At 45.6% G+C, this 14184-nt stretch overlaps 1 protein-coding gene across 1 annotated transcript in view; it reads left to right on the top strand.

The window, feature by feature from the left end:
- The window catches only part of LOC120050345 (adhesion G-protein coupled receptor V1-like), a 211817-nt gene that overhangs the window by 192927 nt on the left and 4706 nt on the right, over positions 1-14184 (top strand). The window contains exons 86-87 of the mRNA XM_038996933.1: positions 3698-3819; positions 13205-13390. Coding sequence (XP_038852861.1) covers positions 3698-3819; positions 13205-13390 — 308 coding nt within the window. The remainder of the gene's footprint in view (positions 1-3697; positions 3820-13204; positions 13391-14184) is intronic.

Below are 14184 nucleotides of genomic sequence, written 5' to 3'. Positions count from 1 at the left end.
AATGGATTTAATGGTGCTCCGTGGGATGTTCAAAGTTTCTGATATTTTTTTATAACCCAACCCTGATCTGTACTTCTCCACAACTGTAACGGCTTTCTTCCATAGGTGAAGGAGAGGACCAAAGTGCAGCGCGGCTAGTGTTCAACATGTTTAATAAAAGAACAAGTGAAACACTACAAACAACATACAAAATAACAAATGTGCAAAACCGATACAGACCTATCTGGTGCAGAACACAAACACAGAGACAGGTAACAAACACCCACAAAATCCCAACACAAAACAAGCCTCCTATATATGAGTCTCAATCAGAGACAACGACTACCATCTGTCTCTGATTGAGAACCCACACTAGGCTGACATAGAAACAGACAAACTAGACACACAACATAGAATTCCCACCCAGCTCACGTCCTGACCAACTAAACACATACAAAACAACAGAAAACAGGTCAGGAACGTGACAACAACTTTGTCCCTGACCTGTTTGGAAAGCTCCTTGGTCTTCATAGTGCCGCTTGCTTGGTGGTGCACCTTGCTTAGTGGTGTTGCAGACTCTGGGGCCTTTCAGAACAGGTGTATATATACTGAGATCATGTGACAGATTTTTTTATTTTACCTTTATTGATCTAGGCAAGTCAGTTAAGAACAAATTCTTATTTACAATGACGGCCTAGGAACAGTGGGTTAACTGCCTTGTTCAGGGGCAGAACGACAGATTTTTACTTTGTCAGCTCTGGGATTCGATCTTGCAACCTTCCGGTTACTAGTCCAACGCTCTAAACACTAGGCTACCTGCTGCCCCAAATCAGATCATGTGACACTTAGATTGCACACAGGTGGACTTAATTAATTAAATAATGTGACTTCTGAAGGTAATTGGTTGCACCAGATCTTATTTAGGGGCTTCATAGGAAAGGGGGTGAATACATATGCACGCACCACTTTTTTTTAAATGTAATTTTTTTAAACAAGTTATTTTTTTCATTTCACTTCACCAATTTGGCTATTTTGTGGATGTCCATTATATGAAATCCAAATAAAAATCAATTTAAATTACAGGTTGTAATGCCACAAAATAGGAAAAATGCCAAGGGGGGTGAATACTTTTGCAAGGCACTGTAGCTGCTGCCTTGGTGGCAGCTAATGGGTATCCATAATAAATACAAATACATTTACACACACACACACACACACAGACTCTCACACACACTCAGGTGCAGGTCATTTGATAGAATCTAACTAAAATATTGCCTATCAACATGCTGCAGATTTTATGGGGGCATGCGTTTCAATGCTATCCACCAAATGAATACGCCGCTGCCATTGATATTCAAACTCTTTTGTTCGGAGTGCATTTTGGAGGTTAGTCTCATTCAGTGCCTTTTTGGACCAGATGCAGTTTGGACAAGAGTGGCTACTTTCTGGGCCCAACTCAACAGCCCTGTCATTATGCAGTCGCTCTTTGTGCTCCCTGTGGCTAACACGCTAGGTATTAATGAGCACAGAGACAAAACACTCTCTCGCTCTCTCCATATCTTCCTCCCTCTCTCTTTCTACCTCTCTTCACCGCTTCCTCTTTCTCTCTATCTCCATCTCTTCCCCCCTCTCTCTCTCTCTCTCTCTCTCTCTCTCTTGCTGTATCGATGCACTGCACCTTTTAATGACTCAGCCCTCTCTTGGCTCCTGAATGTGAGTTCTTGTTTTGTTTGTCGCCCTAATTAATAGACTGCATAAGAGGTGGAGGGTCAAAGAGGAGGATCAGGCCTGCTAATATAGTGGAGGATCAGGCCTGCTAATATAGTGGAGGATCAGGCCTGCTAATATAGAGGGGGTTCAGGCCTGCTAATATAGAGGGGGTTCAGGCCTGCTAATATAGAGGGGGTTCAGGCCTGCTAATATAGAGGGGGTTCAGGCCTGCTAATATAGAGGGGGTCAGGCCTGCTAATACAGAGGAGGTTCAGGCCTGCTAATATAGAGGGGGTTCAGGCCTGCTAATATAGAGGGGGTTCAGGCCTGCTAATATAGAGGGGGTTCAGGCCTGCTAATATAGAGGGGGTTCAGGCCTGCTAATATAGAGGAGGTTCAGGCCTGCTAATATAGAGGGGGTTCAGGCCTGCTAATATAGAGGGGGTTCAGGCCTGCTAATATAGAGGAGGTTCAGGCCTGCTAATATAGAGGGTTACGGGGTACGATGTGCCATATCCTGTCCAGTATATCATATCCCTGGTATAGCATCACCCTGGTATATTATCTACCTGGTATATCATTACCCTGGTATAGCATCTCCCTGGTATGGCATCACCCTGGTATATTATCTACCTGGTATATCATTACCCTGGTATAGCATCACCCTGGTATATTATCTACCTGGTATATCATTACCCTGGTATAGCATCTCCCTGGTATGGCATCACCCTGGTATATTATCTACCTGGTATATCATTACCCTGGTATAGCATCGCCCTGGTATATTATCTACCTGGTATATCATTACCCTGGTGTAGCATCTCCCTGGTATAGCATCACCCTGGTATATTATCTACCTGGTATATCATTACCCTGGTATAGCATCTCCCTGGTATAGCATCACCCTGGTATATTATCTACCTGGTATATCATTACCCTGGTATAGCATCACCCTGGTATATTATCTACCTGGTATATCATTACCCTGGTATAGCATCTCCCTGGTATATCATTACCCTGGTATAGCATCTCCCTGGTATAGCATCTCCCTGGTATATCATTACCCTGGTATAGCATCACCCTGGTATAGTATCTACCTGGTATATCATTACCCTGGTATAGCATCTCCCTGGTATAGCATCTCCCTGGTATATCATCACCCTGGTATAGCATCACCCTGGTATATTATCTACCTGGTATATCATTACCCTGGTATAGCATCTACCTAGTATAGCATCTCCCTGGTATAGAATCTCCCTGGTATATCATTACCCTGGTATAGCATCTACCTGGTATATCATTACCCTGGTGTAGCATCTCCCTGGTATATTATCTACCTGGTATATCATTACCCTGGTATAGCATCTACCTGATATAGCATCTACCTGGTATAGCATCTACCTGGTATATCATTACCCTGGTATAGCATCTCCCTGGTATAGCATCACCCTGGTATATTATCTACCTGGTATATCATTACCCTGGTATAGCATCTCCCTGGTATAGCATCTACCTGGTAGGTTCTGTCCTTATAAAAAGTGGGTAACCAGGACCACTCACTTTCAGGTCCTACCAGCATGTGTAGGGACTACTTACAGCCCAGTCTTAGCTGAGCACTTGGCACAGCGTCCAGTCAGTGCGCGTGTGCGTTCGTGGGTGTAGGAGTGTGTTCGTGCGTGGAGACAGGTTTACTGTACGAGGCAGCTCTGTACCAGGATCTGTGACCTACAGTAAAGATTAAGAGTGGCTTCATTTAACCAGCCCTAAGGGTCTGGTCTCAGCCCGCTGCCCCGGGCCCAGCTCACTACACTATACTGGGCCACAGCCAGGCCTGGACAGAGAGCAGATATCATTTAGAACACTCTGAACTTTTGGGAAAAACTCCCAATTTCTGATCGTCATAGGTTAAATATAATGTATTTATTCTAAGAATGTCTATTATATGGGTGTGTGTCTGTGTGTGTTAACTGTGTATTAGAGTAACTCTGCGCTGTTGTGTGTGTTTCAGAGGTGCCCATGGTGCTGTACCTGTTTGCCCTGGTGTCCCTGGTGTTGCTGTGGGCAGGACTACACATGGGCTACAGATACCTGTGGATGCTCATCCTCTACGTCATCTTCAACCTCCTGCTGGTAAGATATCATCATTGTGTGTGTCTTATTGACTCTCTATTTCTAAACTTAAGGAAAATCTTTCTTAGTTTTGTAAATGTTACAACAGCACTCCAGCAACTTCCTAGATACTTGAGAGGCCAGATGTGTAGACATTGGCGTAATAACTCTCCTCAGGTTCAGTAACTCTCCTCAGGTTTGTTTTTGCCAGTGTGTGTGAGTTCAGAATAGCCTCTCTCCTTCTCAAAGCTCTTAGCTCTCTGGAGGCACACCTGTACTAAGTATTGATCCCTTAAAGGGAAACACACACACACACACACACACACACACACACACATGAGGGGCCCAGCAGTGCAGTGGCTTAAAGGGATATTTTGGCAATGAGGCCCTTTATCTACTTCCCCAGAATCAGATGAACTCATGGATACCATTTTTATGTCTTTGCTTGCGGTTTGAAGGAAGATGCTAACCATCGCTAGCACAATTGCTAACTAGCATTAGCACAATGCCTAGAAGTCTAGCTAACAGATACCCATAGACTTCCAGTCATTATGCTAACGCTAGTTAGCATTGGCTAGTGAAACTACCTCTAACATTCTTGATACTGGACACAGAGACATAAAAATGGTGTCCACTAGTACATCTGACTCTGGGGAAGTAGATAAAGGGCATTTTAAGCCACTGCACTGTTGGGCCCCGTGTGTGTGTGTGTGTGTGTGTGTGTGTGTGCGTGCGTGCGTGCGTGCGTGCGTGCGTGCGTGCGTGCGTGCGTGCGTGCGTGCGTGCGTGCGCCTGCGTGCCTTGATGTGTGTGCTTGCATAAGTGTGTGTGTGTGTGCGTGCGTGCGCCTGCGTGCCTTGATGTGTGTGCTTGCATAAGTGTGTGTGTGTGTGCGTGCGTGCGTGCGTGCGTGCGTGCGTGCGTGCGTGCGTGCGTGCGTGCGTGCGTGCCTTGATGTGTGTGCTTGCATAAGTGTGTGTGTGTGTGCGTGCGTGCGCCTGCGTGCCTTGATGTGTGTGCTTGCATAAGTGTGTGTGTGTGTGATGAAGGGTGTTCAAGTTGCCTTTGAAGCCAACCTTTTGATGTCTGGCCCTGCCAGTGTGAGCTCTATTTGAGTGAAGATAGCATGAGGACTATCGTAGATACCGTATCTCCAGAGAGTGGAGGCCAGACCGCTCTCTCAGTACTCTCAGTACAGAGTGGGAATGCATATCAGAGAGGGTGAGACTGAGAGAGGAGACGGGGCCATTTGTAAGATGGAGAGAACTTAATCATCAGGTACTTCTGTACAGCGTTGTATGACCTACAGCCACTAGTACTTAACATCTTGTTTAGTAGCGGTTGCATAACTGACAATGTGCTGAAAGATGAAACTATTAATGCCTACTTCATTGTCTGTTGCTAGTTGAGGGTAGATTCCACACACACACACACACAGGGTGTATTATTTGAAATATATATTTTTTTACAACATTCGAACAATTGTTGCATTAGGTAGGCAGTGGACTGGACCGCGGCATAATTGTTCTTTTAGACGTGTACTGTTTGTCCAGTCCTTGTGAATGTCTCTGTTAGCTGTCAATTTTTCTCGCAGACGTCATTTGTCCATTAAGTGTGTCACACAGGTCCGTGGCTCTATGTAGATGACCCCCGTCTCAATAAGCTGCAGACATCAAAATCAAATCAAATTCTATTAGTCACATGCGCCGAATACAACAGGTATAGACCGTTGATAGATAAGAATGAGAGATAAAAGTAAGAAGTAATTAAAGAGCAGCAGTAAAAATGTACAATATATACAGGGGGGTGCCGGTACAGAGTCAATGTGCGAGGGCACCGGTTAGTTGAGGTAGTATATACATATAGGTAGAGTTATTAAAGTGACTATGCATAGATAATAACAGAGAGTAGCAGCAGTGCAAAAGGGGGGGGCAATGCAAATAGTCTAAGTAGCCATTTGACTAGATGTTCAGGACTCTTATGGCATGGGGGTAGAGGCTGTTTAGAAGCCTCTTGGACCCAGACTTGGCGCTCCGGTACTGCTTGCCGTACGGTAGCAGAGAGGACAGTCTACAGTCTATTATCTTTGACAATTTTTAGGGCCTTCCTCTGACACCGCCTGGTATAGAGGTCCTGGATGGCAGGAAGCTTGGCCCCAGTGATGTACTGGGCCGTTCGCACTACCGTCTGTAGTGCCTTGCGGTTGGAGGCCGAGCAGTTGCCATACCAGGCAGTGATGCAACCAGTCAGAATGCTCTCGATGGTGCAGCTGGGGGGGGTTTTAGGATCTGAGGACCCATGCCAAATCTTTTCAGTCTCCTGAGGGGGAATAGGTTTTGTCGTGCCCGCTTCACGACTGTCATGGTGAGCTTGTACCATGTTAGTTTGTTGGTGATGTGGATTCCAAGGAACTTGAAGCTCTCAGCCTGCTCCACTGCAGCCCCGTCGATGAGAATGGGGGTGGTGCTCTGTCCTCTTTTTCCTGTAGTCCACAATCATCTCCTTTGTCTTGAACAAGTTAAGGGTCTTTGAGCTTTGAGGGCACTATGGTGTTGAACCCTGAGCTGTAGTCAATGATTAGCATTCTGACATAGGTGTTCCTTTTGTCCAGGTGGGAAAGGGCAGTGTGGAGTGCAATAGAGATTGCATCATCTGTGGATCTGTTGGGGCGGTATGCAAATTGAAGTGGGTCTAGGGTTTCTGGGATGATGGTGTTGATGTGAGCCATGACCAGCCTTTCAAAGCACTTCATGGCTACAGACGTGAGTGCTACGAGTCGGTAGTCATTTAGGCAGGTTACCTTAGTGTTCTTGCGCACAGGCACAATGCTGGTCTGCTTAAAACATGTTGGTATTACAGACTCGGACAGGGAGAGGTTGAAAATGTCAGTGAAGACACTTGCCAGTTGGTCAGCGCATGCTCGCAGTACACGTCCTGGTAATCCGTCTGGCCCTGCGGCCTTGTGAATGTTGACCTGTCTAAAGGTCTTAATCACAGTGGCTGCGGAGAGCGTGATCACACAGTCTTCCGGTACAGCTGGTGCTCTCATGCATGTTTCATTGTTATTTGCCTCGAAGCAAGCATAAAAGTAGTTTAGCTCGTCTGGTAGGCTCGTGTCACTGGGCAGCTCTCAGCTGTACTTCCCTTTGTAGTCTGTAATGGTTTGCAAGCCGTGCCACATCCGACGAGCGTCAGAGCCGGTGTAGTACTACTCGATCTTAGTCCTGTATTGACGCGTCGCCTGTTTGATGGTTTGTCATTGGGCAAAGCGGGATTTCTGGCTTCTGGTTGGGGTATGTATGTACATATGTACATACCCCAACCAGAATCCATGGATTACAGGCAGCATCCGCACTGAGCTAAAGACTAGAGCTGCTGCTTTCAAGGTGCGGGACTCTAACCCACTGTGGGGACAACGTCATCGATTAATTTATTGATGAAGCCAATGACAGATGTGGTGTACTCCTCAATGCCATTGGAGGAATTCCAGAACATATTCCAGTCTGTGCTAGCAAACAGTCCTGTAGCTTAGCATCTGCTTCATCTGACCACTTTATTATTGATCTAGTCACTGGTGCTTCCTGCTTTAGACATTATTATTATTTGTATTTGTTTAACTAGGCAAGTCAGTTAAGAGCAAATTCTTATTTACAATGATGGCCTAGGAACAGTGGGTTAAGTGCCTTGTTCAGGGGCAGAACAACAGAGTTTTTCCTTGTCAGCTTGGGGATTCAATCTAGCAACCTTTTGGTTACTGGCCCAACGCTCTAACCACTAGGCTATCTGCCGCGGGTGAGATGTCACGATGACAATAACTGATGTGCTTAGAAACCCAAGCCATTCACAAACACCCAACTTTGAAGTCATCTGATCAGATGTCCAGCCTGACCAACGGTATGACCTACTTCCTCCAATGTTATCCAGTTGATATCAAGACTTCATGGAGATCAATCGAGTGTCTTTGTCTAAGACATGACTTTGTTTCACAGCCTGTCATTTACGGCTTCCCTGCTACAATAAGCTCCAGTACAGGACAAATCCCCTGAAGATGTAGAGAGAGGCCAACTGAAAGGCCTTTGGGTCATCTTTTATGAATGCATCTCTCTGCTTTGACCCTCCCTAGCCCCCCCCCCCCCCCCCCCCCCCCCCCCACCACCCCCCACCCCCCAACACACACACACACCACAACAAAGCAGTAGTTTCCAGGGAGTGTTCTCTGTAAGTCAGGAATAATTTATCTGGAACAGACAGTTTCCTTTTCTACATGTAATGAGGTTCCAAAGCGAGCTGTGTTCAAGACCATCGATTAACTCTAAACAAATACATCTGACCTAGATATTCCAGAGCGCTCCTACTGCTACTGCTACTCCTACTGCTACTCCTGCTCCTACTGCTACTCTTACTCCTACTCCTACTTCTACTCCTGTTCCTGCTACTCCTGCTACTGCTACTCCTGCTACTGCTACTCCTGCTACTGCTACTCCTGCTACTGCTACTCCTACTGCTACTCTTACTCCTACTGCTACTCCTACTGCTACTCCTACTGCTACTCCTACTGCTACTCCTATTGCTACTGCTACTCCTACTCCTACTCCTACTGCTACTGCTACTCCTGCTACTGCTACTCCTGCTACTGCTACTCCTACTGCTACTCCTGCTACTGCTACTCCTACTGCTACTCTTACTCCTACTGCTACTGCTACTCCTACTGCTACTCCTACTGCTACTCCTACTGCTACTCCTACTCCTACTGCTACTCTTACTCCTACTGCTACGCTTACTACTACTGCTACTCCTATTCCTATTCCTACTGCTACTCCTACTGCTACTCCTATTCCTACTGCTACTCCTACTGCTACTCCTACTGCTACTGCTACTCCTGCTACTACTACTCCTACTGCTACTCCTACTGCTACTCCTGCTACTGCTAATCCTACTGCTACTCCTGCTACTGCTACTCCTGCTACTACTACTCCTACTCCTACGGCTACTCCTACTGCTACTCCTGCTACTACTCCTGCTACTACTAGTACTACTACTACTACTGATAATGCTACGGCTTCTCCTACTGCTATTCCTGATACTACTACTGCTACTCCTGCTACTCCTACTGCTACTCCTGCTACTCCTACTGCTACTGCTATTCCTACTGCTACTCCTACTGCTACTCCTGCTACTACTACTGCTACTCCTACTGCTACTCCTGCTGTTACTCCTGCTCCTACTCCTATTGCTACTGCTACTCCTAGTCCTGCTGCTACTTCTGTGCTACTCCTACTGCTACTCCTATTGCTACTGCTACTCCTACTGCTACTCCTACTGCTACTCCTATTGCTACTGCTACTCCTACTGCTACTCCTGCTGCTACTCCTGCTGCTACTCCTGCTGCTACTCCTATTGCTACTGCTACTTCTGCTGCTACTCCTGCTGCTACTGCTACTCCTACTCCTGCTGCTACTCCTACTGCTAATCCTACTGCTACTCCTACTCCTATTGCTACTCCTACTCCTATTGCTACTGCTACTCCTACTGCTATTGCTACTCCTACTGCTATTGCTACTGCTACTCCTACTGCTACTGCTACTCCTACTGCTACTCCTACTCCTATTGCTACTCCTATTGCTACTTCTACTCCTATTGCTACTGCTACTCCTATTGCTACTGCTACTCCTACTGCTACTCCTACTGCTACTGCTACTCCTACTGCTACTCCTACTCCTATTGCTACTCCTATTGCTACTTCTACTCCTATTGCTACTTCTACTCCTACTGCTACTGCTACTCCTACTGCTACTCCTACTCCTATTGCTACTCCTATTGCTACTTCTACTCCTATTGCTACTGCTACTCCTATTGCTACTGCTACTCCTACTGCTACTCCTACTGCTACTGCTACTCCTACTGCTACTCCTACTCCTATTGCTACTCCTATTGCTACTTCTACTCCTATTGCTACTGCTACTCCTATTGCTACTGCTACTCCTACTGCTACTCCTACTGCTACTGCTACTCCTACTGCTACTGTTCTCTCTCCTAGCGATGCCAGCGTCAGGCTGTTTTGAACCTGTTTTGAAGCTGTTGCTGTCGGCAGGAACACAATTAAGGGACAATTGTTCTGCTTTGAGAGTGCGTTTACGGAGGAAAAACAATTTGTTTTGTGGGGAGATGAGGAACATTGAGATCAGAGCACTGATATGTGTGTCATGACACAGCCATTAAGGGCACGTCATCACCAACACTAATAGAACATTAATAGAGTGGAATCAACAGACAGGAAATGTAAAGTACAGCGCTGCATTAGCATGAATTAGGTTTTTAAAATTAGCGTAATTGAAATGATAATTTCATTAGGATTTATGATATAATCACATTCATTCTATGTTGCGTGGAGTGAGATTTATATGTGTATGGCAGGATAGCAAATCTTCAGATCACGGTTAACTGTTGTGGCTGCCATAAGCTTCAGAAACACTAAGGAATAATTTCAATGACGTAGGTTATCCTAACTATCTATTGAGTTGGTATAGTATCTGATTATCACACTTGCTTCAGTTCTGTAGCAATTTCTTACCACAGTTGCTTATGTGCCTCTATGCTATTGCACACTTGGCAGTTTCACGCTCATTCAGGTTATTTTGTGTTATCCCTCATGCGGTACATGTTCCATGAGGATAATTTTCCATGTTGTTATTGTTGTTGGAGTGACTGTTTATTTCACTGTAAAAGGCTGTTTAATGTTTCTGCTCACAACAGCTGTGTGTGTGTGTGTGTGTGTGTGTGTGTGTGTGTGTGTGTGTGTGTGTGTGTGTGTGTGTGTGTGTGTGTGTGTGTGTGTGTGTGTGTGTGTGTGTGTGTGTGTGTGTGTGTGTGCAGAGAAGGTATTTTCTCTGCATCCATTTCAACTATATAGACATTGTTAATGCTATGGCTGTATTCTCCATCTCTAAACCACAGCAGCATCACTGCATGCAGTAGTCCTGAGCAGCCGTCAGCCAGCTGGCTCCAGTGCACTGGCTATATTTCATACATCCTGGTTAGTGGTTAGTTAGCACTGCTCTGGAGCTACTAGGCTACATCAGAGGACATCTGTACAGGAAGGGCAAACATCAGCGAATGGATAGAATATTCCTGAGGAGACTTTGGGCCCTATTACATCTAGGGAAGTAGAAACTGGTAACTTGATGTCCAGGGTGGTTATTTTCTTGCATTGCAGAAGTGTAAGCCTGGATTGAATGGGTCAAGTAAACAAACAAATGTTTCAGTGTGTTCTAGGTACAGTGCATTTGTAAAATATTCAGAACCCTTGACTCTTTCCACATTTTGTTACGTTACAGCCTTAATCTAAAATTGATTAAATCGTTTTCTTTCCCCTCATCAATGTACACACAATACCCCATAATGACAAAGCAAAAACAGATTTTTTTAAATGTTAGCAAATGTATAAAAATACAAAACTTAAATATCACATTTACATAAGTATTCAGACCCTTTACTCAGTACTTTGTTGAAGTGCCCTTGGCAGCGATTACAGCCTCGAGTCTTCTTGGGTATGACGCTACAAGCTTGGTACACCTGTATTTAGGGAGTTTCTCCCATTGTTCTCTGCAGATCCTCTCAAGCTCTGTCAGGTTGGATGGGGAGCTTCGCTGCACAGCTATTTTCAGGTCTCTCCAGAGATGTTTGATTGGGTTCAAGTCCAGGCTCTGGCTGGGCCATTCAAGGACATTCAGCGACTTGTTCCCGAAGCCACTCCTGCGTTGTCTTGGTAGTGTGCTGAGGGTCGTTGTCCTGTTGGAAGGTGAACCTTCGCCCCCAGTCTGAGGTCCTGAGCGCTCTGGAGCAGGTTTTTATCAAGGATCTCTCTCTGTACTTTGCTTCGTTCATCTTTCACCGTAGGGATGGTGCCAGATTTCCTCCAGATATGATGCTTGGCATTCAGGCCAAAGAGTTCAATCTTCTTTCTCATGGTCTGAGAGTCCTTTAGGTGCCTTTTGGCAAACTCCAAGCGGACTGTCATGTGCCTTTTACTGAGGTGTGGTTTCCATCTGGCCACTCTACCATAAAGGCCTGATTGGTGGAGTGCTGCAGAGAGGGTTGGCCTTCTGGAAGGTTCTCCGATCTCCACAGAGGAACCTTGGAGCTCTGTCAGTGACCATCAGGTTCTTGGACACCTCCCCGACCAGGGCCCTTCTCCCCAGATTGCTCAGTTTGGCCTGGCGGCCAGATCTAGGATTAGTCTTGGTGGTTCCAAACTTCTTCCATTTAAGAATGATGCAGGCCACTGTGTTCTTGGGGACCTTCAATGCTGCAGAATTGTTTTGGTACCGTTCCCCAGATATGTGCCTCGACACAATCCTGTCTCTGATCAATTGAATTTACCACAGGTGGACTCCAATCAAGTTATAGAAACATCTGAAGGACGATCAATGGAAACAGGATGCACCTGAGCTCAATTTCGAGTCTGATAGCAAAGGGTCTGAATACTTATGTAAATAAGGTATTTCTGTTTTTTAATTTTAATAGATATGCAAAATTTTCTCAAAACCTGTTTTCTCTTTGTCATTATGGGGTATTGTGTATAGATTGATGAGGGTGATAAAAGTATTTAATACATTTTAGAGATGAGGCTGTAGTATGTTTATAATGTCCCTGAATCAGTTTAGTAATTTACGTTCTTTCTGTCTTCTATTATCCTATAAATGGATTTCTATCTGTCTTGTTAATTGCTACTGAAATCATTCTCTCCCTAGCTAGCTTTTAAATGTTTTATTGAACCTTTATTTAATTAGGCAAGTCAATTAAGAACAAATTCTTATTTACAATGACTGCCTGCCAAGAGGCAAAAGGCCTCCTGTGGGGGCACGGGCTGGGATTAAAAATAAAAATGTAGGACAAAACACACATCACGACAAGAGAGACACAGAAACACTATGTAAAGAGAGACCTAAGACAACAACACAGCATGGCAGCAACACAGGACAACACAGCATGGTAGTTACACAACATGACAACAACACGATAGCAACACAACATGGCAGCAACACAACATTACAACAACACGGTAACAACACAACACCCCTTAAAAAATATATATATTTTAAAAAAATATTTAAATAAATAAATAAAAGAAAAGAAATAAATAAATAAAAAAACAACACAACATGGCTGCAGCAAAACATGATAGCAGCACAAACATGGTACAAATATTGTTAGGCACAGACAACAGCACGGAGGGCAAAAGGTAGAGACAACAATACAACACGTGTAGCTGGCTGGTTAGCGCTGAGCCTCTCTGTACCTCTTATGTCCTCCCAGGGTGGTGTAGGGCTGTGACCCAACCTCCTCTAGTAACACACACACACACACACATAACCCCTGACCTTTGCCCTGTGCCTTCTGTCCCCAGGGCCTATACGTGTTTGCTGTGTACTTCCTGATGCACAACCAGCTATGTTGGCCAGCCAAGGCTAGCTACACGGTGGAGATGAACGGCCAGGGCAGTCCAGACTCCGCCTACCAGGGAGGGGGTGCCGCCACCATAGGGGGGGAGATCACCAAGTCCACCCAGAACCTCATCAGAACCATGGAGGAGGTAACACACATGCAGTCTCTCTCTGCCATCGTTCCCTCCCTCACTGCCCCAAACTATGGAGAAAAATGGATAAGAAATACTGAGAAGCCCTGTTCAAGCCCTACAAGCCCGAGGCTGACTGACTGACTGACTAGCTGACTGACTAGCTGACTGGCTGGCTGACCACTGTTACCAAAGCTCTGAGTCTGCTTCACCCTTACCTCCCATACCCCTTTGTCCCCTGCCCAGTGTAGGGGAGACAGGGGGGGGGCAGATTTTATGTCATTTCTCCTGGGAACACTCAGTCCCTTTTTTGCCAAAGTAGGAATCCACTAATCCTGTTTTTTTTTCATAAGAACACAAACGTTGTGATTTGGAACCTTGGGGTCCATCCCAGCAGCAGAGCGGAGGGAGCTGGAGAGAAAAGAGAGAAAATTGAGAGGTGGAAAGGAAAGAGAGGGGCGAGAGAGGTGGAGGGGATTGGTACATGGGAGGCATCTCGTCAACCCACTTCAGAGCGGATATGACAAATCCACTGGTGCCTGGCGGTGCCTAATTCACCAAGCTCTAGACACTCTGTACCCATTATAGGCAATTACGCCGTGCTGTCTGTCATTACAGGCCTGTTCAGATAGGCTAGTACACCCGCTGTCTGTCTGGCTGTTGATGATATGTTGTTCATTTCAATCAGCTATGTAGTGCTAGGGCAAAAACTGAAATGTGCAGCCCTTTAGGGTCCCCAGGACCAGATGAAGAAACAATGAGATAAGCTATTACACCTGCCTGCCTGTCTGCCTGTGTCTGTCTTTCTGCAT

This window comes from Salvelinus namaycush, chromosome 1 (assembly GCF_016432855.1).
Source record: "Salvelinus namaycush isolate Seneca chromosome 1, SaNama_1.0, whole genome shotgun sequence".
NCBI classification, from domain to species: domain Eukaryota; kingdom Metazoa; phylum Chordata; class Actinopteri; order Salmoniformes; family Salmonidae; genus Salvelinus; species Salvelinus namaycush.
This window is presented reverse-complemented; position numbering and strand designations above follow the sequence as displayed.